Source organism: Ambystoma mexicanum, chromosome 2p (assembly GCF_040938575.1).
Source record: "Ambystoma mexicanum isolate Mex_15411 chromosome 2p, UKY_AmexF1_1, whole genome shotgun sequence".
NCBI classification, from domain to species: domain Eukaryota; kingdom Metazoa; phylum Chordata; class Amphibia; order Caudata; family Ambystomatidae; genus Ambystoma; species Ambystoma mexicanum.
This window is the reverse complement of record NC_090923.1, coordinates 1,447,500,640-1,447,522,849: the sequence shown is the minus strand read 5'-3', so window position 1 is coordinate 1,447,522,849 and position 22,210 is coordinate 1,447,500,640. Positions and strand designations below refer to the sequence as shown.

General features: G+C 46.0%; 1 protein-coding gene across 6 annotated transcripts in view; it reads right to left on the bottom strand.

Annotated features, from left to right (window-relative positions):
- Positions 1-22,210, bottom strand: part of AGAP3 (ArfGAP with GTPase domain, ankyrin repeat and PH domain 3) — a 1,746,798-nt gene that overhangs the window by 214,363 nt on the left and 1,510,225 nt on the right. For 4 of the 6 annotated variants that reach the window (XM_069646010.1, XM_069646011.1, XM_069646007.1 and 1 more), the window contains one exon: positions 1,606-1,782. In XM_069646010.1, coding sequence (XP_069502111.1) covers positions 1,606-1,782 — 177 coding nt within the window. The remainder of the gene's footprint in view (positions 1-1,605; positions 1,783-22,210) is intronic. The other 2 variants (XM_069646012.1, XM_069646008.1) reach the window with 1 other exon arrangement.

Below are 22,210 nucleotides of genomic sequence, written 5' to 3'. Positions count from 1 at the left end.
TGACCCCTGGGGCACTGAGTGCTGCGATGAGGTATCTGTGTGGTGGATTGGCATCAGAGGGCTACAGGTCCAGCAGCTGAAAGCAGCCTTGATTAAAGAAAGAGGCAGGCAGCACCTTCTGCAGCTGGACTTGGTGATCCTGCATATTTAGGGCAATGCCTTGGCCACCCATCAGAGTCCTGCAGGAGAGCCTGGTATCCTTTGTCTCACAGATTGGGAAATGTTGTCCTAGTGCCACTGTGACATGGTTCCAAATCATACCTCTGAAGGGGTTTCTGTTTCACCCACTGAACATTTCTTCCCAGAAGCTAAACAATGAACTAGCCAGGTTGGAATCCAGCCACTGGCATTTCAGGGTGATCGGTCACCGACTGTTAAAGTGCCTGGATATTTATTATACAGACGGGGTACATCCATCTCAACAAGGAACAATGTTTGTGGTGCAGAACTTCATGATGTTCACAAATGTGATATGGGCGAGTGGGGTGGGAGGGTGGGTGCACCGACCAGTATGTCCAGATTCCTGGGACTGTTGGGGAAGGGCTGTTGGGATGGAACTTTGCCCCTGGGGGGCCCAGGTGGCATGCGTCAGCTGGTGGGGTGGTCAGGAACCATGGAAAAGAGACAAAGCAAAGGGAATTGCTAAGGAAACAATGGGGCAATTCAAAGGTAGTAGCAGAAATCCCTTTATGGAAGTATTCACAGCATGTGTGTCATTTATGGATGTTGGCAGTAATCCCATTTTCGTATTGTTTGCTGGCTTCCTCAGTGATGTGTCCTTGCAATTCACATGTATTATTTGGATTAATTGTGTTATAATTCACAGATAACTTTTCACATTAAAACAAACAAAAATTGAATTTGAAATTCTTCACACAGCACTCATTTTACATCTCAATTAAAAGACAAGAAAAATCTCATATTATAAACATTTCATATTAAGACATAATTCATAGTATTTGGAATATTCAAATCATACACCGTTTTATCACTACTAAAACCAATTTTCCTAAATTTTAATCAAATCACAACATCATTACAATGTGAAAGCTAAAAGAGAACTAACAAGTCATTCAGCTGCTCTATTAACTTTTGTTTGTCCTACAACAAGCTTAGCGAGCACCTCTTATGAAACGTATCGCAAGCCAGTGACCATTTACAAGATTTATCTAAAAATATGCGTTGCCATAACCATCCTGGCTGGCATCTTTAAAATCTTTCGGGACGAGAGCAAAATGTGCCTGACTTTGGCTACTAAGTGAGGAACATTCTAGAATCAAGTGATAGATTGCTTCAACTACCTTATCTTTCTTAGAAAACCCACACAACCTCAAACCACGGGCTATGCATCCCCTTGCTCCCACAAGTTTGTTGGTGCAATACAAATTAATTTGTAAGCGTAAGTGCTGGGACCGCCACTACTCCCCCAGACATTTACTCAGGTAATGAATGGGGTATGATATTATATGGTCCAACATCCAAGAGTAGTCCTGCAAAAAGATGGTATTCCCAACACAATCAATGGTCCTTATCCAGTCTCTTTGCAAGATTCTCTTTTTTAACTTTACTGGGTTAGTTAGTAAGTACATTAGTTTGCACACTTACCTGGATTGATGGCTGTGTTGGCGGTCACCGCCGCCTCATTCCACTGGTCAGCACTAGATACAGAGAAGGAGCGTTGGTGCATGCCGTCTCCTTTGGACCCATATGCTGACAGGTTATTGCCACTGGGCGAGCGCTCTGCGTGCAGTGAACTGCTACTCGTAGAATGTGGGGCGCCTACTAAAAGAGAAGCGGTAATTACAGGCAAGAAGAATAACAACATGATACAATAAATAGAAGCTGTTAAGAGCTAGTTCTCACAACTAATGTCTCTGATCCTTGCAGTAGCACTGAGCAAGAAGAAACCCAGCATGGGCAAAGCCAACATTTTTGGCTTTTGTGTAGGCATGGCTTAGGCATCAGTCAGGCACTGCCATAACGGTACTACCAAAAGATGGCAACAGTTGGAAAATGGTGTGACTAACACGGCATATAATAGCAGAGCCTGGCAAATGCCTATCTAATAACTATACATAGGTCAAAACCGTTGTTCTTGCCAATGCTTGGTTTTAACATTATTTCTGTGCTTCAACTGGATGAAGACACCTCCTGGAGACATTGCTATTACATAGGGGATATTGTCATCTGCAACTAAGCCATTAATGCTTAGAGGAATGCTTGAAAATAACAGTCATGGACTCAGGATGATGTATTTTGTGGTGGGGAAGGGCAGGTAGTGTTTGTTTGTTTGTTTTATTCACTTATAATGCGCACCAGACCCGAGGGTAAGAGGGCGCAGCAGTACAGAATATGCAAAGCTTAGGTTACATAGTTACATAATTACACATAATGCTAATAATATATTCATGTCGTAGCAGTAGTACAGTAGATTATATACAGGATATTATACAGGTAATATATCAGCAGGGTGGTGTGGGGGGGAAGGAGGCACTGGCTAGTTGCTCGACTGCTTCAAATGGTTGATGTAATTGGATCTGAATTTAAGGTAGGATTTCTCCTCACGTATAGTGTGGGGCAGAGAGTTCCATACTTGGGCTGCCCGGACGGGGATGCTGGTGCCTCCGGCCTTGGTCAATTTGAATCTAGTAATGATAAGTGTGTTGGAATTGGAGATTCTTGAGGGTCTGGAGGATCTTATTTCTACAAATCTATCAGTTAGATAGGGAGGAGCAGCATTGTTCAGGGCTTTCTGTGTAAGGGAGGCAACATTCAGTAGGATTTTGTCTTGGGTCGACAGCCAGTTGTTATTAGGCCTTATCTTAGAAATATGTGCTCGTCTAGCGATACCAAGAGCTGCTGTCAAGGCATTATTTTGTAAAATATGTATTCTATGTGGGATGTATTTGTTGGCTCCAATATATAAGCCATTGCAGTAATCGAGTCTAGATAGAATGAGAGCTCTAGCTAAAATCATGAAATTGTTGTCAGAGATAAAGTGTTTACCTGCTCTGATGAGCTTACATGTTTAAGCTGTGGCTGAGGGCAGTGAATTTACCTGTTTTTGAAGGAGAGGGTGGCATCTAGATGGCAACCTAGAGTCTTCACCTCCTTGGCTATTTTAATAGTATTCCCGTCGATCTCAAAGGCAGAGTAATCCTGGCCTAGTTTTTTGAGATTAGAATGTGTGCCCGTAATGATTAACTCTGTTTTGTCATCATTCAGGCATAGACTGTGAGTTGCCATCCATGCCTGGATGATGATACACCCTATTTACCAAGGCCAAATCCTTATTGTAATCCCTGAAAATTGGGAGGAGGATCTGGGTATCATCTGCATAGTTGGTGTAGGTGATACCAAGAGGGTCCAGATCATCAAAAAGGGGCTTAGTAAATATGTTGTATAGTGTTGGAGCTACACAGGAGCCCCGGGGAATGCGGCACAAAATGGGGATCGGGTCTGCTGCATCTGAGGTGGAGAACACCCTCATGGTCCTTTCGCTGAATAAGGATTTAACCCATAGTATGGCTTCTTTAGAGAAGTGTGCAGTGGAGTGTAGGTGGTTACAGAGGACTTTGTGATCTACAAGGTTGAATGCGGCCGAGAGATCCCAAAGTAAGAGGAGGGCTGTTTGACCTTTGTCTCTTAGCTCATCAATTTGAGCTTTCAGATCAATGAGAGCGGTCTCGGTCCCATGTTGTGGACGGAAGCCAGACTGCCTTGCTCCTAGGAGCTTGTGGTATTCTAGGAATTTTTGGATTTGGGTATATGCAATCTTGTCCAGGATATTTAACAGGAAGGGGACTGTCGTAATGGGGCAGTAGTTAGTAGGGATGAGGGGGTCTTGGGATTGTTTTTGTTTAGTAGCGGCAGTACCCATGATGTCTCAGGTTGGACGGCACAGTGCCTCAGGTGAATTAGGCATTTACGAGTTTAGCTGTGAAGGGGGAAGAGTTCTCTAGCGGCATCTTTTGTAAGTTGTGGAGGGCACAAGTCACCTTGGCAGTTGGAAGGCTTAAGAGGATGACTTTCTCCACCTCTCGGATAGACGTTTTTGCAAATCTGAATTGGATGGTTGTTTTTTGCTCCATTGAAGGTGGGTTGGCGTTGGATATTGGTGGTTGATGAAGTGCTGCTTTCTTAGCCGCTATTTTCTTTTGGAGCATGGTAACTTTGTTGGCCAGTGCTTGTTGTATCTCTGTGCACCAGACTTTGGGCCTCATCACGACTTGGGCGGTAACGGTAAGGCTATTAGCGCGGGCGGTTTTAGCCCTACCGCCGAACTCCCCGGCGCTAATAGCGCCGGATCACGAGTTCGGCGGTAATGTCAATCCCCATTCACCATTGAGCCCATTCAGGAATGCCCCATTCCCCATTGGGCTCAATGGGGAAATTTCGCGCTAATACAGCCGGCGGATTTCCCGCCGGCGGTAATAGCACAAATTTTCGGCGCATTTCCCCCCAGCTCAGAGCTGGGGAGAAATCCGCCGAAGTCCTGCTTTGGCGGACCCTTAAATCCGGCGGTAATAGCGCTACCGCCGGATTTAAGGGTTACCGCCAAAGTCGTGATGAGGCCCTTTGTCTTTTGTGCATATATCTGGAATGGGAGTAGGCGACTAATTCCTTTAGGATGGAAAACAGCTCCCTCATACTTGAATTGGCCGTAGAGAAACGCTTATTATATGAGTTGCGTTTGGCCAGGATAATTTCCTTCTTGTATTGTGAGGAGATTTCTATGAGTTTTTTTTTTTATGGTCTTCTGAATGGGTAAGTCTCCAAGTGGATTCGCAACTTCTTTTAAGTTGACGGAGATCTTTCAGTTCAGGGGTGCACCATTTATTAAGGTGGGCTTTGGGTTTGCTTGGTCTAAGTTTTAGAGGGGCTATGTTGTCAAGAGTGGTTCGTATTATTTTGTTATACTCTTCAACGAGCATCTCTGGGTTTAGATGTTCATCAAGTTGGTTTAGGATGGGTAGAACAGCAGGAATTACTTTACCCTTAGTGATACTTTTTTTGTTTCTGGTAGGGCAAGAGGGGCCATATTGGCTGCAGGAGGGAGTGGCCTAGCAGTGGATAAATCATAGGTTACCAAGTAGTGGTCCTTCCATAATTGTGGGTAGATGGAGGTAATGGAGGCGGAGCAGTTGTAGTCTGCTAACCAATCAAGAGTTCTCCCTCTATTATGGGTGGGTTCCACAATTTTTTGGATTAGTCCTAATTCAGTGAGGGTATTAGCCACATTGACCGCATGTATGTCTGATGGATCATTATAACCTAGATTCAAGTCTCCAAGAATGAATAGTTGTGTGGAGGTTTTGAGATTAGTAGATAATAGACAGTTAATATTTTCATCCAATGTACCCACCTGGCCGGGGGGCCTATAAATAAGGTAGAAAGTCAGGGTCTGGGAGTTGTGAAGTGGGAGTTTGAAGGTGCACACTTCGCAAGAGTTTGAAACTGGTGTAGAGGTAGTTCTCAAGTTAAGGCTAATTTTGGCAATGATGGCAATGCCACCACCTCGCATGTTACCTCTGTCTTGTCTCAGAATGGTGTGGCCACCTGCGATTGCTAGAGATAATAGAGGTCCTGCTGCCTCGTGCAGCCAGGTCTCTGTGACGGCGAGGAAGTCCAACTTATTAGTCAGTATAAGTTCACAAATGTCAGTGGCATTCGCCATTAGGGATCTGGCATTTATTAGTCCGCCTTTGAGCGGAAGGGCTGCAGTGGTGATTTTAGTTTGTTTGGTTTTGATGGAGAAGGTTAGAGATGTCTTAGTTTTGCTATTGGCAGTGCTAGATTGTTGAGTAATGGTTCTTTTGTTGGTGACAGGGAGGGATCTAGTCAAAGGCTCATGTAGTCTCGTGAGTCTTGCTCTGAGTCTGGAATTTCTGGTGGGTGGGGTACATGGTCTGCTAGGGGGTTTGCTAGTAGATCCAGTCCTGGGTCCACTGGTGAGGTTGGCCTGCTCCATGGTGGTACAGAAGGAGGTGGCTATACAGGATGGGTTGTGTTGGAGATTCTTAATAGTAAGGTGGAGGCTAATATCGGATGTTAGGCAGGTTGAGAGCAGTGGGTAGGTGATAGACCAAAGGCAAAGTGTTAAGATGCTCATGGTGTATCACTATTGGGGAAGTATATTCTTGAAGTAGGGCAGCACCAAACCGTGAGTGCAGAGGGGGTGTACCCTAAATGCTTCGTCTAAATACAGCAGACTGGGTCACTTTAGGTCAGGAGTAAGTCACCTATAGCATGGGTAGATGAGCATATTAACATGGAGCTCATCTGCACATATGGGCTAAATGCAACTATCAGATGGCAGGGCACATATGGGCTAAATGAGACAATCCATGGCGAGGCACATAAGGGCTAAATGCAGCTATCAAATGGCAGTGCACATATGGGCTAAATGCAGCTAAAAAATGGCAGGGCACATATGGGCTAAATGAGAATCAATGGTGAGGCACATATGGGCTAAATGCAGCTAACAGATGACAAGGCACACATGGGCGAAATGAGACAATCAATGGTGAGGCACATAAGGGCTAAATGCAGCTATCAAATGGCAGGGCACATATGGGCTAAATGAGACAATTGGTGGTGAGGCACATATGGGCTAAATGCAACTATCAGATGGTAGGGCACATATGGGCTAAATGAGACAATCCATGGTGAGGCACATAAGGGCTAAATGCAGCTATCAAATGGCAGGGCACATATGGGCTAAATGCAGCTAACAAATGGCAGGGCACATATGGGCTAAAGGAGACAATCAATGGTGAGGCACATATGGGCTAAATGCAGCTAACAGATGACAAGGCACATATGGGCTAAAGGAGACAATCAATGGTGAGGCACATATGGGCTAAATGCAGCTATCAGTTGGCAAGGCACATATACACATAGTACACATTAGGCAGGGAAGGCAAGATAAGCTAGTACACAGTGGGCAGCTGGGCAGATACAATGCAGAGTCAACTGGGTGGCAAGAGGCAGGTAAATGCAAGTTCAAGGCAGTTGGCACTAGGCAGATACAATGCAAGTCAACTGGGTGGCAATGCAATTTCAGGGTGAATGGCACTAGACAGATAAGGTGAAAAGTTAACTAGGTAGCCAGTACTATCGTACCTGTTATGTTATGGGTACTTTGGAGTCTCACCTAAAATGCCTTGGAGAGCCAGGGGTCCGGGCTGGGCTGGCAATTGTATGGGCTGGAGAGAGAGTACAAATGTGAGGGTCAATGAGGCAGTGAGGGCTAAAGGGCCTGGAGCATCATGCAGCACGGCTAGCTGCTTTATTTCAATGCCTTCTTCCGTAGGCCGGCACTCACCTGAGCGAAGGCGGCCATCTTGGAGAGGAGTGCACCTCGTGTGGTGCAATGATGGGTGGGCACAAATAGCGCGCAGCTTCAGAACTCTGCAGGCGCTGGTTGATCTACAATACTGGGTGGGTGGGTTGAGCAGCTTGGCCTTCTTCTCCTCGGTCCAGGACTTCTCGGGCTTCTCCTGCAGCTTAGCCGGGTTGGACTACTTCCTCTTTGAGGAGGAGCTCGATTGCCGGCTGGCAATGGAGGCTGAAGGTGAGGTCGATCGCGCCCAGTCTGCCGAGGGAACCGCTTCCGCGTCAACCCGGACATGCAGTGCTTGGCCTTAAATTGGGCCCCCACGGATGAGGCACCCTCACAGGACTTAGAAGACCGCTCCTCGAACCGACTGGTCTTGGGTGAGGCATGCCCCTGCTCGGAGCACGGGGCAGAGGCCTTGGCGTTCAGCCACGCCGCCAGTCTACTGTGTCCGCCCTTTGTCATCTTCTTGGAGAATCCGTGGCATATCTCACAATCTACATCCTTGTGTTGCGGATGCAGGCAGTAGAGGCATTGCAGGTGCTTGTCCTCCACAAACACATTTAGAAGGCTGCACTTGGTGCAGGACTGGAAGAGGGACCTTCCTTCTTTCTTCTCCTCCGTCATGGTAGGAGGGCGTCAAGTAGGCCTGATGGCCTTCTGGAAACTTTGACGATCTTCACCCTTGAGCGGCGCTGAACTTAACAGACAACGGGTCCCCGCCGTCGGCAGATGGAGAGAAGAGCACACAGGCTCTTTTGGAACAAAAATAGAACCTTTTTCCACAAAAAACACAAACAAACGTACACGTAGCTCGCAGAGCAAACTCAAGGTCTCCCAACACTGAAGCGTGCGGTAAAAATCTGAAGATGGCTGCCAGAGGAGGGGCTTAGGGAGAGGGCTGTCATTTGATGGGGGCAGTATGACCCAGATGACAGTGATTGGTTTAAAGGAGAAAAACAGTTTGTTAATGAATGTCAAACTGTTTTTTCTTTAACCGAGGATTCCCAGCCTGACAACGGGAATATTCATGAGCATGTGAATCTATGCCAGACCCCATGCTGGAGAAATAACACTAACTAGCTGCAAGGCCCTACTCATCTAATCTCCCACCTATCTGTACTTCAATGCAATAGTTTAGACGTGTAGGTGGCGATTAATTGCAAACGAAAACCTAAAATTGAAAATATATTACTGACCTGTAACATTAGTTTTCCGGTATTGGACCTTTGCTGGAATTAAGTGCTCATATGATTCAGCGTAGTCCAGTGAATATTGCCTTCCTTTATCCGGCAGAAGCATGAGGAAAATCACACGTGGTAGAAGGAAAAGTTACCTTTCTGTAGAAAAAAAACATCTTCTCCAGATTCACATTATGCCTGATGTCAGGAGCATGTAAACATGTACATCTGCCGATGTTCCCAGGCTAGAGAGGGAAGATTAATTGCATGCAACATTTGTTCTTCAGATTCATGTACAGGATCCGATGGAGATGGGTACATACAGTAATACTCTTACATCCCGTCCCCTTTCCTCCATACTTATGGAAGTCCGTCCTATGGGGACGGGACTGGAACACTTCTGCACAGCACAAAAGTAAAATTTCCCCTTAAGGGTTGCGCGTAGGCAGCAGAGAGTGGGCATGGCTAGCCCTGCTGACTTCTCCTACCAGCAACATCCATCAGTCCTTTTTTCCGTTCCGACGGAACTGGAGGTTTTCACGGCATGCACATTTTTATTTTATCTGCGCATTTGTTTCCCAGTACTATTCTTTTCATTTATTGGCCATTCGACAAAACCTGTTATGTTTTTAGGACAGGCCTTGCTGGTTTTACCACCTGCTCCTCTTGCCGTAGGCATTTTGCAGCAGCAGATACCCACACGCGTTGCTTAGAGTGTCTAGGCCCCAACCATTGGTGGATGGCTTGTTCCTCATGCTTCGTCCCTTTCTCGCAGAACTCTTCGACAAAGACTTGTGAAGTATGGAGAGGTGTTCTGCCATCTCTGCCCAGCGAGACCAAGGAGTTTGTATCATCGCTGTCATAGAAGCAGGAAAGTCTGGCAACCTCTGCAAGCGGGAAGGACACTAATCCTGCTGCGGTTAGCCACCGCTCAACCGGAGTCTGCTCTGAAGCCATTCTGGCTTCTACCGGAGTCCGCTCCAAGGTCGGCTCAGCTTCTACCGGTATGCGCATCAAGGTCTGTTGAGGACTGTGACCGGAGTGGTCAATGAGGCCATTCAGGCTTCTACCTATGGTAAATCTGAGGGCACTTTGATGTCTATTAATGTGTTTTCTAGAGCGGAGGTGACGCTTCAGCCTCATTAGCCTTTCCCGGGGTGAAGGTCTCCGAGGTTCTACAACCTTCCAGAGGTTGCTCTGAGGGCTTAGCTACCGGAGTATGCCCAGAGGGTCCTCAAGGGTCTCATAAGAACAAGAGCTCCTTATTGAGCATTGCTCCCTGCGTATCGACATTGCCTCAGTTTAGTTTCTTCCGACATTAAGACCTGTGAGGCACCTTCACTACCTACCGGTGTGATGACGCACTTAAAGGAACAACAGCCTTCCTTCAAAATGGCAGCTAGGGAGCACAGTAAACTTATAACTCCCTCAGCTTAAGTGTCCGAGCAGCTGATGATATTTCGGAGGTATCTTCTCCGGATTCTGTAGTGAATGTTGCCTCATCCAACTCTGCTTTGGCCAAACAGTAAATGAGAGCACATTTGTAAGGGTTTAATGGTCTCTGCTTACCCAGTGCCATCTTCCTGGCTCAGGTTTGGGGATCCTCCCCCAGTCAGACAACCATCTGTGTCTCCAGCACCTATTACAGCCACTTAGACACCAACAGCCTTTACATTTTCATCTACGTCTGATGATAGATTCTTCCAAAAATTCCAAAGAATCATGCACTCACAACCTATGAGGGTTTATTTCAGAAATGTGTATAAAGAGGTTATTCCTCAAACTAGCCCTACACCATCTCAACCATCTGTTCCAGCACCTGTTGCTCAATCGGGTTTGTCTGGTGAGACAGTCTGTTTCTCCAGTGTTGGACAAAACTACTTTTGCTAGCACGGTCATTCCCCAAAATACTGTTCCACCTGCTTCTGGCGCGGCTACATCTCCTCCTGCGCAAGTTCAGCTGGACACCGATGCTGATGAGAGTGAGGAAGAAATTTGCGGTCTGTGAGAGCTTTCCGTAACAGGATGGCGAGTTCTCTCGTTCAACAAATCTGACAGAACTGGTATCCCTCTACAAAGAGATGTGCTGGCAGAAGTCAATAATCTTTGCAACCCCCCTCATTCGAATGCCATCTGTTAGCAAATAGAGGCTAGATACAGAGAGCTTTTTTCTGACGCATACAGCCTAGCAGCAACCCTGCAACCTCCGTCATCAATGGTTGCTTCGGCTACAATGTTTTGCGAAAACACAGCAAAATACGTCTATTGGCACGCAAAGCTCAAATGCTCTTACTAAAGATGAAAAACTGCTGGACACATATGGCAAATATGCTAATGCGTCCCTTCATCTCAAACAAGCTCAGATGCACTCTTTTCGGCCACTAACCATAACCATAGGTTGTGGGTTGAAATTGCAGATTTTCAACAATACCTGCTTCAAGAAATGGTGGCAGCATTCAAATCTAGTCTAGCTGAGCCAAGTTAATTACTCAGGATTTACGGGAGTCTGCAGCTCACCATATTGATCTAGCTGCTAGAGCAGTCAGTATCAGGGTAGATCTGAGGCAAACAGGTTGGACTAGAGCTACCCACTTTCACAAGAATGTCCAGAATTGTTTTTAGACCTACCCTGCGAGGGCAGTGAATTATTCCACTCATCCACAGATGAGGAATTGAATAAAAAGAAAACCTTGACTAACTGCCAAGTCGCTAACCATACTTATTAAAGCTCCTTAGAAGGCTTTTTCAAGCCTCTAGACAAACCCGGTTCGATTTCAAAAGCAAAAGCTTTGGTAGGTTTTGTGGCTACCACGAGAGAAAGGGCAAACAACCAGCTAGATCACCCAGTTCCCAAAGAGAAAGCAGCAGAGAACTTCAAATAGGGGATTCACTTCTCCCCCCAACTCTGCTTCCTCAGACACTGAAGAGCAATGAGCAAGCCGTACGGATCAACTGCTCCCCTGTAGGAGGCAGAATCTCAAATGTTCTTTCTTGCTGTAGTACCATTTCCCAAGATTTATGGATCCTAGCTGTAATCTCCAGGGGGTACTGGTTACCCGTTCCCCCCTTATTTAGCTGGGTTTGATATCCAACCTTCTCAACATCAGTGCAATAGAGACAGTTGTTCCCCTTGAGAGAGAGAGAGAGCGGACAGGGATTTTACTCTCACTTCACCGTCCCAAAGAAAAGCGAGACAGGCCTGCGGACAGTGTTGAATTTGTCCTCCCTATATCTTTAACTTCCACTAGAGAAATTCAAAATGGTCCCGCCAGGCCACATCCAAAAAGCGCTTCACCAAAGGGACTGGCTGGTGCATTGGATCTGAAGGACACCTATCTCCACATTCCCATTTATTTGGCACACAAAATATTATTGAAGTTTTTTTTTATCAACCACCATCACTTTCAATACTGAGTTCTCCCATTTTGTCTCAATGCAGCCCCCAGGGTGTTTACAAAGGTCGTGAGCCCTATTGCAGCACACCTAAAAGCGCAGGGAATTCACATCTCCCCCTATTTGTATGACTGGCTAGTCCAAGCGGATTCATGCCAGAAAGTGTTGTCAGCTCTACAGCAATTGCTAGAGGTACTCTTTACACTGGGCATAGAAGTCAACTTCTACAAGTCTCATCTAACGCATACACAGGACATCACATTTTTAGGTTTCAGCGGGCACTCCAATGTCGGCAGAGTTTTCCTCACACTTTCTTAGTCGCAATGTAACCTCAGTTGGGTGGTTGCAGCACCTCCTAGGCCTTAAAGCAGCATCCATATTAGCTTTGCCTTTGGCTCGTCTCAAAATGAGGAGAATTCAGCTTCATCTAGTGCGTTCATGGGATCAGGAAATAGATCCACAATCGAAGAGTACTCAGATTCCTCCAGAGTTAAGACAAGACCTCCTCTGGTGAAAGATCAACAAATCTTCCCAAAGGAATGCCTTTTCAGAATGTGCCTCATGAGCACACTATACCATCGAATTCATCGTTAACCAGGTGGGGACCAACCCTGGAACAAGTCCAAACTCATGGCCTGTGGTCTCTTACAGAGAGCCAATACCACATCAATGCACTAGAGCTGCTAGCGATTTTCAAAGCGCTGAAATCCTTCTTGCCCCTGATAGAGAATTCAAGGGTTTTTCTCAAAACAGACAGCATAACAGCCATGTTTTATATAAAGAAAGGGGAATGAGATCCCCACCTTTTGTGAATGGGCAGTACAACACCACATTTTTGTTCATGGTTTGCACTTGGCGGGAGAACTCAAACTGAATGGTGTGGCAGACATGTTAAGCCAATTTCCCCACTGCAATCAAAAATGGGAATTGAGCAAGGCAGTTTTGCAGGACATTTTCATAGCCTGGGGTCATACTTTTTGCGACAGTAAAGAATTGCAAGTGCCCACAGTTTTCATCCCTTCCAGGACAGGATCCAAGGTCTCCAGGGGATGCAATACAGATGACTTGGAACGGCATGCAGGGTTGTGCATTTTTTCCATTGCCTCTGGTTCCGAGGGTGCTTTCCAAATTCAAGTCTGTGATCAACTGCACACTAATCTTGATAGCCCCCAAATGGCCAACCAGGATCTGGTTCTCCTCAACACATTTCTATGACCGCCTGCCAGCCCGGTGTTCCCACTTCTGCTTGCACTCACCAGTAGGATTTACGGCTCCTTGCGAGGTCCTCCGCTGCCAGAGATTTCTTTCTCCCTGTGCGGTCCCTTGCATCGTCTCCCAGCAATCTTCGCTAGCTTGTGCATACCCAGCAGTGCTGCTTCTGCAAAGCAGGACTCACTGGACCATTTTCCACGGTCTCACCGACTACCTTGTTCCGGTTTGCCACCAGCCTCCAGCATCCTGTACCTTTGCTTCCCGCTGCATATGCTCTGCACTTCCATGGGTCTCGAGCGTTCCTCCTGCCACACCGCTACACCAGAGAGGTCTGCCTGCACCCAGTAGTTCATCTGTGTTCTCAAACAGCTGACTCAAATACTTTCGGGATTCCAGCTTTTAAAGTTTCCACCTCCGTTCTCATTTGAAAAAGGACTAGACTGCTCACCATTAAAGTGGTATTCGTGCTTTGCTCTTGTTGTCCTCCTCATCCTAGTACCTGACTGAGGTTGATATGTGTTCGCTTTCCCAAAGTGTGAACGTGTCGTTCCAGTGGTAATTTAGGGAATACTTTAGGGGAATCCCAGAGAAAGGGCTGACAAAAGCCTATAAAGGCTTAAGGGATGGAGGGGTAGTTGTGAGAGCGAAATGGGGGATACCATGTCTCACCTACAACGTCCTCTGCCCACTCCCCAAGTTTCCTACACCCAGGTGATTCTCCCTCGCATAACCACCCCGAGGGTCGGGATCCAAAGGCGATGGCCTTTCCCTGGCCACCTGAGAAGAGGATACTGGGGGGAAAAGAAGTGAGGATGCCCTTGGGTTCTTCACACCCTGCAAACAGAGGGGGAAAGAGTTCTGCATATGCTTGACGTTCAGCAGGCACTTGCATTTTATTTGGAGTGATAAAACACATAAAATAAATCTGACAGCTCGTTTGTTCCTGTGGCTGTCATCAAGCGGGCTTTCAGGCTCCCAAGGTTACAAAAGCACGATGGATTTTCTCCTGTTTCTGTGAAGCATACAAGCTACAAAAGAAATCAATACCCAAAGGTTTACATGCCCATACAGTCAGAGCCATGGCGACAGCTGTTGCTGCTTTCTAAAGAAACCTCCCGTGGGATGTCATCAGCAAGCCAGCAACTTAAGTCTTCCCCGTCTGCTTTTTGCAAACACTACTGTATGGACACTTCAGCCAGAGCTGATGCCAAGTTTGGCCAGACAGTACTACAGAACTTATTTACCTAAGATTGTTGCCTGCCTCCAAATGGAATTAGTGCTAATTAATCTCCCATAAGAATAGAGGAAAGGGGACGGGATGTAAGAGTAAATTGCTCACCATAGTGACTTCTGTACTCTTAGTCCATAGTTCCCTTCCCCCCATATGCCCCACCCGCCGTCCCCATTATTTAAGCTGTTTTTCAGGTGTCCCATCCAGTGGATGCAAGGACTGACAGGTGTTGCTGGAAGGATTCAGCGGGGCTAGCCACAAACACGTTCTGCCGCCTACCGTGCAACCATTTTTAAAGGGAAGATTTTACTTTGTACTGTGCAAACATGTTCTGGTCCCGTCCCCATAGGATGGACTCCTTAAGTAGGGAGAAAAGGGGACTATGGACTAAGAGCACAGAAGTCACTACAGTGAGTAACTTGTTCTTTCAGGCTGTAACAGCTCAAAATAATGAGTTAACATACCCATATGAATGAATACCATGGCCAAAAACACAGCGTTCACATTAAGCAGCCATATGGGATGGTGCGAGTATACCATTCAGTGATCCTATGTTACAGGTTAGTGATATATTTAGATGATTCCTGACATTATTCAGACAGCGTACTACCATTTAGTGCTCCTGCTGCAGGATCCAACAGAAATAATTTAACTGAAGAACACTTATTTAGCAAGCAGATTTTATGAGTAATGCCTTCTGAAAAGGGACATCACTTCACCAGTGAATACTCGCAATCTAGCACTCAAAGACTACACACAAGATTTCCTTCCAGGAACGCGTCTACTGTTGGCTTATCGTTTGCCGTGAGGGCATTGGGATCTCCAGAAAGACCGGCTGTTCAGCAAGCTCAAAACAGGGAGTATGGGGAAAGATTACTTTATTTAACATGGGTATTTGTGACAAGATCACATGGTTAGCAGCACCATTGTATCAGGTTACTTTATCAAAGAAATGCCGAGCCTGTCAGCAATGGGACCTGCTATGAGCGCAATGTCTTAATATCATTTTAGATATGAACACTGACGAATCTAGCAATGTCGTCAATGCTTCCCCGGAGGGAAGCTTCCCTCATGTGGCCAGAGAAAGGTAGAAGCTTCATGACTCTGACCCTGGGGGTAGCTATAGGCGGGATACCACATGGGGGAAGATAACTCTCAGGCAGGCAGAGTAGACTTGCTAGGTCAAGGTAGGCATTTCCCTGTTTCCTTAGCCTCTGGTAACACCCACTGTCCTCCCTTTTCCTGTATGGCATACTGTAGTGTGAGTGTAGAACCCCCCCCCAGCCAACCCCCAGCCATGACCAATCACCAACTGTATTTACATTCCCCTTTGCTTGATAACACTGAGTTGAAGAAGAGGACTGGAGTAATGAAGATCACCAGAAGCAGAAAGCCAACACTGCGCTCTAGTTGTTGGAAAAGGCAAGTAGCTGATGGGACATTTAAAAACACCACACCTGGAGAGAAAGGAATACTCACTACTCCTGACGTCGGTCGGGACACTGAAGGAGAGCAGGCTGCAGTGTGGAGCAGAGAGCTGCTAGAGGTGCCATCAGGGCAAGTCTAGAAGTGGAAGGCACACCACGTTTGTGCCACGGACATAAGGGGCTGTCAGGTGAAGAAAGAGGCAAAGCAGAAACCTGAGAGCAGACAGGATGACCTCAAGCCAGCAAGCAGGCAGCAGCGAGAATGGTGAGAAGGACGCCGAAGCAACCGACGGAAACCGGTGTGCTCAGAGCGCAAGGTTGGGATGCTGGGGCGCTTCATGGTGGATGCCACGTACCGTTGATGAACCTGGTAAGCCCAAACAAGGGAGCTGGGACACCGGAGCCATTGAGCAAAGAGGCTAAGATAGGATGAAGGAAAAGGGGTAGCTGACCCAATATATTAAATTATAAGAGCTAGTCTGGGACCCGAACCCAAGTGACCAAACAAAGTGCTGGCAGGAGAGTAAACCAGGCATACAGAGAGCCTGGGACCCGCACAAAATCAAAATTGCTAAACTTGGAAAAGGGATAAAGTATTTTCCCAAATGTGTGGAATCTAGGGGAAGGGAGTCGCTCTCCCCTTTTTGCTGTGAGAAAGTCAAGAAAGATCAGGGGCCGAAGCATACCTCTTGAGCCTGTCAATTGTGAAACTGTGAAACCTGTAAACTATGGAAAAAGCTAAGAAGGTTCAGGGGAAGAAGCATAACCCTGGAGGCTGTGCATTGTGGCAGTGTAAAATCTGTGAACTGTGGAAAAGCTAAGAAAGCTCACGGACAGAGGCATACTCCTTAAGCCTGTGAATAGTGGAACTGTGAAAATCTCAAGGGACGGATCATACCCTTTAGGTTGTAGAATGGTATAACCCAAAAGAAGATCAAGAAAGAAATCATATATCTGGAGTTAATGAACTGTGTAAACTGGAGGAAACTCGGAGGAAGAAACATCCCATTTGGGATTGTGGAATATGGTAATGCGAAAGTGAAGAACATTGAAAACAGAGAAATCCAGGGGAAAGGAAGACCCCTTTAACTGTTAGAACTTTGTTGGTTTCTTTTACACTTTAGAACTTTATGTTGGAACTTTGGAAAGGAGCTGCAGGTGATCAGTTAGAAGGCATTTTCCCCTTCACGTTATATTGAGTTTAGTATGTGAGGGTCTGGAAATAGGACGGAGGACTTTTTTTTTGACATTCTGACGTTCCTTAGTTTTGTTGAGGCAGGGAAACAGCTCTGACAGGGATATGTAGGGTTTCCCCAACTCTCTCTTTAATTGTATCAATAAAAGTTTTTAACAATCACTAAAATGCCACTGTGTCTGAATCTTACTCTTGATTTCTTACAACACCTAAAAGTAGTCATTTGATTTTCTGTATGGAGTAGAAAAAATGGGAGGAGAGTGCATAGAACGCGGCTAAGAAACTCACTGTTTCAGACAAGTAAAGATTACTTCTCTAGCATGGAGCCCTTACAAGTCACAAGTTAGAAACTTTTACTGGTTCTCATTTAACTGTAACCCAAAATTCAAAAATCTTTTCATGTGCACCAAATGTATTTCAGTGAATAGCTCAATATCGAGCACATCTCATACTATTTGCTGTCGCTCTCGCGTTCCATTCTTGGTGGTTGGTCACCCCCCCCTGCCATTAACAATGATAAACATTATCTTAGACCTTGTACAGGGCGCTAGTAGTGTAATGTTGATTTCTTGCTTTACTTACCTCTTTCGCAGCTCTTATGATGTAATCATAGATCCTAAATTCCGCTGGAAAACATTGAAGTCCTGGGAGTGGAAATATATTTATTTGGCTTCATGTAATACCCTACTGTATACCGAAGTTGCTTCAAAGTGCCAAATGAGTGGGGTGCATAAGTGCAAGGGTCTGTGTTTTGCTGGAAGAGCAGACTCTCAGATATTATATGCTTTTTAGCATATCCTGTGAGGACATAATGAATTTCCTCTGAATGCAAAAAGGATCTACCAAGGGAAATCCATTCCGTTTGAATGTGAGATTTTGGGATTCTAACCCCTGCTCATGAGAGGCGCGCCTACGCCAGCTGGGCTGGTCTGCTTAAATATTTGCAACACTCACAAAATGGAAGGCAACAAAGGGAGATGTCGCTCAGAATGGAAGATTTAGACATTTTCATGGCCAGCCTCCCACACAGGGGAAGGCATCTGGATCCCCTCTGATGCAATAAAACATTGCTTTAATTTCATGTTTTATAGTGTGAGCAATCTTCGGAAGGAAAAGGTACTACAAAGTCAGGTGTATCATTTAAGGTACAGAATAAAGACATGAAGAACCTAAGCCCACACACCAAGAGTCAGAAGACGATCCCAGTAAGCCCCTCAACCATACCCCCATCGCACTGTGCTGGTGAAAACCTATGTTTGTGCTTACAATTTTTGTTTATTGAAAATGGACAGTGCATTACCACGGTGTACTGTATGAAAGGTATATTGGTGACCAAGCAGTCCCACTGCTGGATGCTTTATACAGGCAGGATAAAGTAGTTAATATATTAAACAGGATGGTTTTTGGGAAGGAACTTGAAACAGTAAATAAGGGCATCACAAGACAGACGCCTTTCACTTTGCCCAATCTGATCCAGAAGCGCATACTATGGCAAAGTGATCGGGGGCGACAGGTGAGATAGAGGGGAGTGGTTGAACAGCTTACATCAAAGCATTGCCTTTATTTCTAGGAAGTCTATTGCCACTACAAAAAAATTCCCTTGTTCGGCATGGCTTGAACAAGGGACAGGCAGGAATGGAGGCGGGGCAGATTAAGGCCTCCCCGAAGGAAAAAAAAAGTAAGAATAGCGCTGTAGTTTATGTATGTCGCACCGAGTGTCTGGGTTGCCAGCTTGATCTGTGGACGGCTCGATGGTGCTGTTGACAGCAAGGTGAATGTCACTGTCGCGTATCTCGCTTGATTTGCCAGTTTGATTTGACTTTTGAATTTGTAATGCACATATCCATAAAAGAACCTGGAAGCGAACTGCATCTAGGCGGCGATGGATTTGTGATGAGCTACTATGCTAAATGATTCAGAGAACTACGCAAACAAATACGTTTTCAGATGTTTCTGAAGGATAGTTTATTTGCCGTAGGTGTAAAGGAAGGGAGTTCCAGGCCTGAGGGCTGCAATGGTGAAACATCTGTCAGCCCAGGATGGTAGTTCTATAAAGGGGAACTACCAGCAGGCCTTTCTCCATCAATCGCAGTGCACGAGAGGGCAGATGCCTTACAATTCTAGATGTTCGATAGACAGGAGCGAGACTGTGAATGCGCTTAAAAACAAGGCAAAACAATTTAAACTGTATTCGCTCCTGCACTGGAAGCCAGTGAAGGTTCTTCCGGAACTCTGATATCTATGTTTTCCGTGGCAATGAGAATATCAATTGCACCGCCGAATTTTGTGTGACCTGAAGCCCGTGCAGTTGGTATTTAGGTAAGCCAACTAACGGAGCATTACAATAGTCCAGCTTGGTGTTTGTGAGAGATCCCACCACAATTGGACGGTCCTTCTCAGAAATGAGCGGGAGTAGAGGTTTGAGAAGTTTCATCTGGTAAGAACAGGCCTTAATTATCCGATTTACCTGTAAATTACAACTCATACTGGATTGCCAGATAACAACAAGATTACTGTCTGTGTGCAGTCAGCAGCCAACCTGAACAGGGTTGGACAGAGTACTGAGTCCAGCACATTGATCAATTTCTTTTTAGGACCAAGGACAATAATCTCAGTTTTAGAAGGATTTATTGGAGTTTATTGTCCAGCATCCAGATTTGAATTTTCTCACTGCATTTTAGTATGTGCTCGACTGCCTCTACTGGCTGTCTTAGTCGTACATATAATTGCGCGTCGTCCGAAAATGAGTGGTAACACAAATTGAATTGAGCAAATATATTGAGTAGTGGATGGATGTATACATTTAACAATGTTGGGGACAAGGATGAACCCTGCAGGACTCCACAACTGATGGGCAGGGCTCAGACAGGTATGAGCCTGCCCTAACCTCTTGCACGCGATTGGACAGAAAAGATGTAAACCATTGACTGGCTAAGTCAAACATCTGTCCCATTGATGAAAGTCTGCTTTTAGAGTATGCTAAAATACACAGTATCGAAGGCTGCCGACAAGTCAAGCATGACCAGCATGCTGATTTCCCCTTTGTCCGCAGTCTCTAGGAGGTCATCTCAGACAGTAGGTTGTGCAGTCTCAGTCCCTTGGCCTGCTCTGAATCCAGATTGCTAGGGATCTAGAATGTCATTTTCCTCCAAAAAACCTTGTAATTGGGAGGTAGCTACTGTAAGGAACTCATGGTGGCAACAGTAAAGACAGACAAGTGATCATAGTTCAAGGGTGTTTATTAAACCTAATGCAGGTTGGAAAAATGCCCAATCTAAACCTAAATCTAAGATGAGAGCAAGCATCGACCATCAAATGAAAATAAGGCAGTCCCACTGGCGTTGTGTCAAAATAAAAAGGTCCTATAATAAGAAACCTATTGCCAAACCTTACAACTAATACAAAACAGGGTGTGGGATGGTTTTCAAGCAAAGAAAGAAGTGTCCACAAATACTATGTCAGGATGCGGTAGCTTGTATCCCCCTCCCCACATTTTGAGCACGGGGTAAAATGGAATCTTGGAGCACAGTACACACTCGAGCTTTCCCAGCATGAGTCGACAGTTCCACTTGCAGCTATCAGGACCATCGATTGCCAAGTCTCGTTCCTCTTGAAAGTCTCTTGCCTTCGAGGGCCTGAAGTATTCGATAACAAAAAAAAGTTCATTCAAAACAATGAAAGTTTGTTTCCTAGTTTTACTTTGGGTGAGGATTGTTCACCCCTGGCTCGCCCTCTTCTGGGCGCTGACCCCTCCTTGCTTTAAGCCTCCCTCCTTTGGGTTCACTGTGGCTTTTGCTTTGCTCACAAATCTTAATGTTTTTTAAATAGTTCCATTGGTCATCCCTTGGCTGGTTCACGTTTGTCAACACACTGTTTCTTGGGACTTTAAACTTGCCCCCTTCTCGTCAGCATCCCTCGGTTGGGTTCACTGTAGCCAACTTCACATTCATAAATGTTTGCAGGATTCAATTCCCTTGCTTTCTCAAGTTCGTAGGTCAAAGGCTTTCGACTGTACGGAATTTTGCTTGACCACCTGTATGACCACTTTGACCTAACTTGGCGGCTCTCCTACGGCCTTCTGGTTTCTATAGTTTTACTCAGATGGGGATCGACCAGAGTTTCTTGGAGCAGCACCACGTGGTGCCGGTACCCCTCTGCAGCTGTCTCCCCTTTACACATTTACAGTTCCTTGAACTTTCTCACTACGCGACTTTCATTCACCACAGCCCGGTTCTTATCAGCTCTCCCCTCGACTCACTGGCTGTAATTAATCGCTTGGCTTTTTTCTTTACTGGAGTCAAGGCCGGTACCATGGTAGCAGGAGTTTTCCTCGCTCCCGCTCATCAGCGTCGACACGCTCTGTGTACCGTTAACATCTTTTGCAGCAAACCTGGGGTATTGTCGTTGGTCTAATGATTCCCTCTGCGGAGGTTGTGCGGGTCTGCGTCGGAAAGGGCAAGGTCACGTCTCTCCTTGTCAGCCTCTCGATATTCGCCGCCTTTCTTCTCTTGAACTGCCGGGTCTGGATAGATGTGATATTCTGCGTTCTGCCTTGCTCATACAGTGCTCTCTTGCTCCACCTTTTATCCCTGTGGGGAAAAGAAAGGGCCGTCAGGTGTGTGTGATTCTGATCAATTGCCTGACCCTTGTGTTGAGAAATGTCAGGTGTTAGTCTCTGGTGTTAGTCCGTTCTCTGGTGTGTTGTGTGAAAGTGTTTGTGTCGGAAAAGGGAGGAGTGCGGGGGAGGCAGTGGTTTTTAATGTCCTACGTGGTAGGATGGGAAAAGGTGGTGAAAAGGGGGATAGCGCGTCTCACCCGTCGGTGTCCCACTCCCCGAGGATCCTCCGACCATGTGATCGTCCCTCACTGGTCCACCCCCAGGAACTGGATCCAATAGCGGTGGCCCGGTCCTGGCCACCTGCATGACAGATCCCTGGCAACAAGATGGGAGACATCTTCAGGTTTCTCAGACAACCTTCTCTGGGATTTCTGCAGGCCACAGGAGACACGCAAAGGGCCAATAGTTAATTAATACATTCTGATCCAGAGAGGTCTTTTTTTAGCAGTGGAGTTAAATAGGATTTTTTTTAGTTCAGCACAAACAAAACCATGCGCAAGTGAGGCATTCACTTAGAGCTGAATTGGTTTGCTAAGAGTATGAGCATGCTTCATGGCCAAATAGGCTGGGATGGGGTCATAGTTATGCATAGTGGGTTTTAACTGGTCAATCAA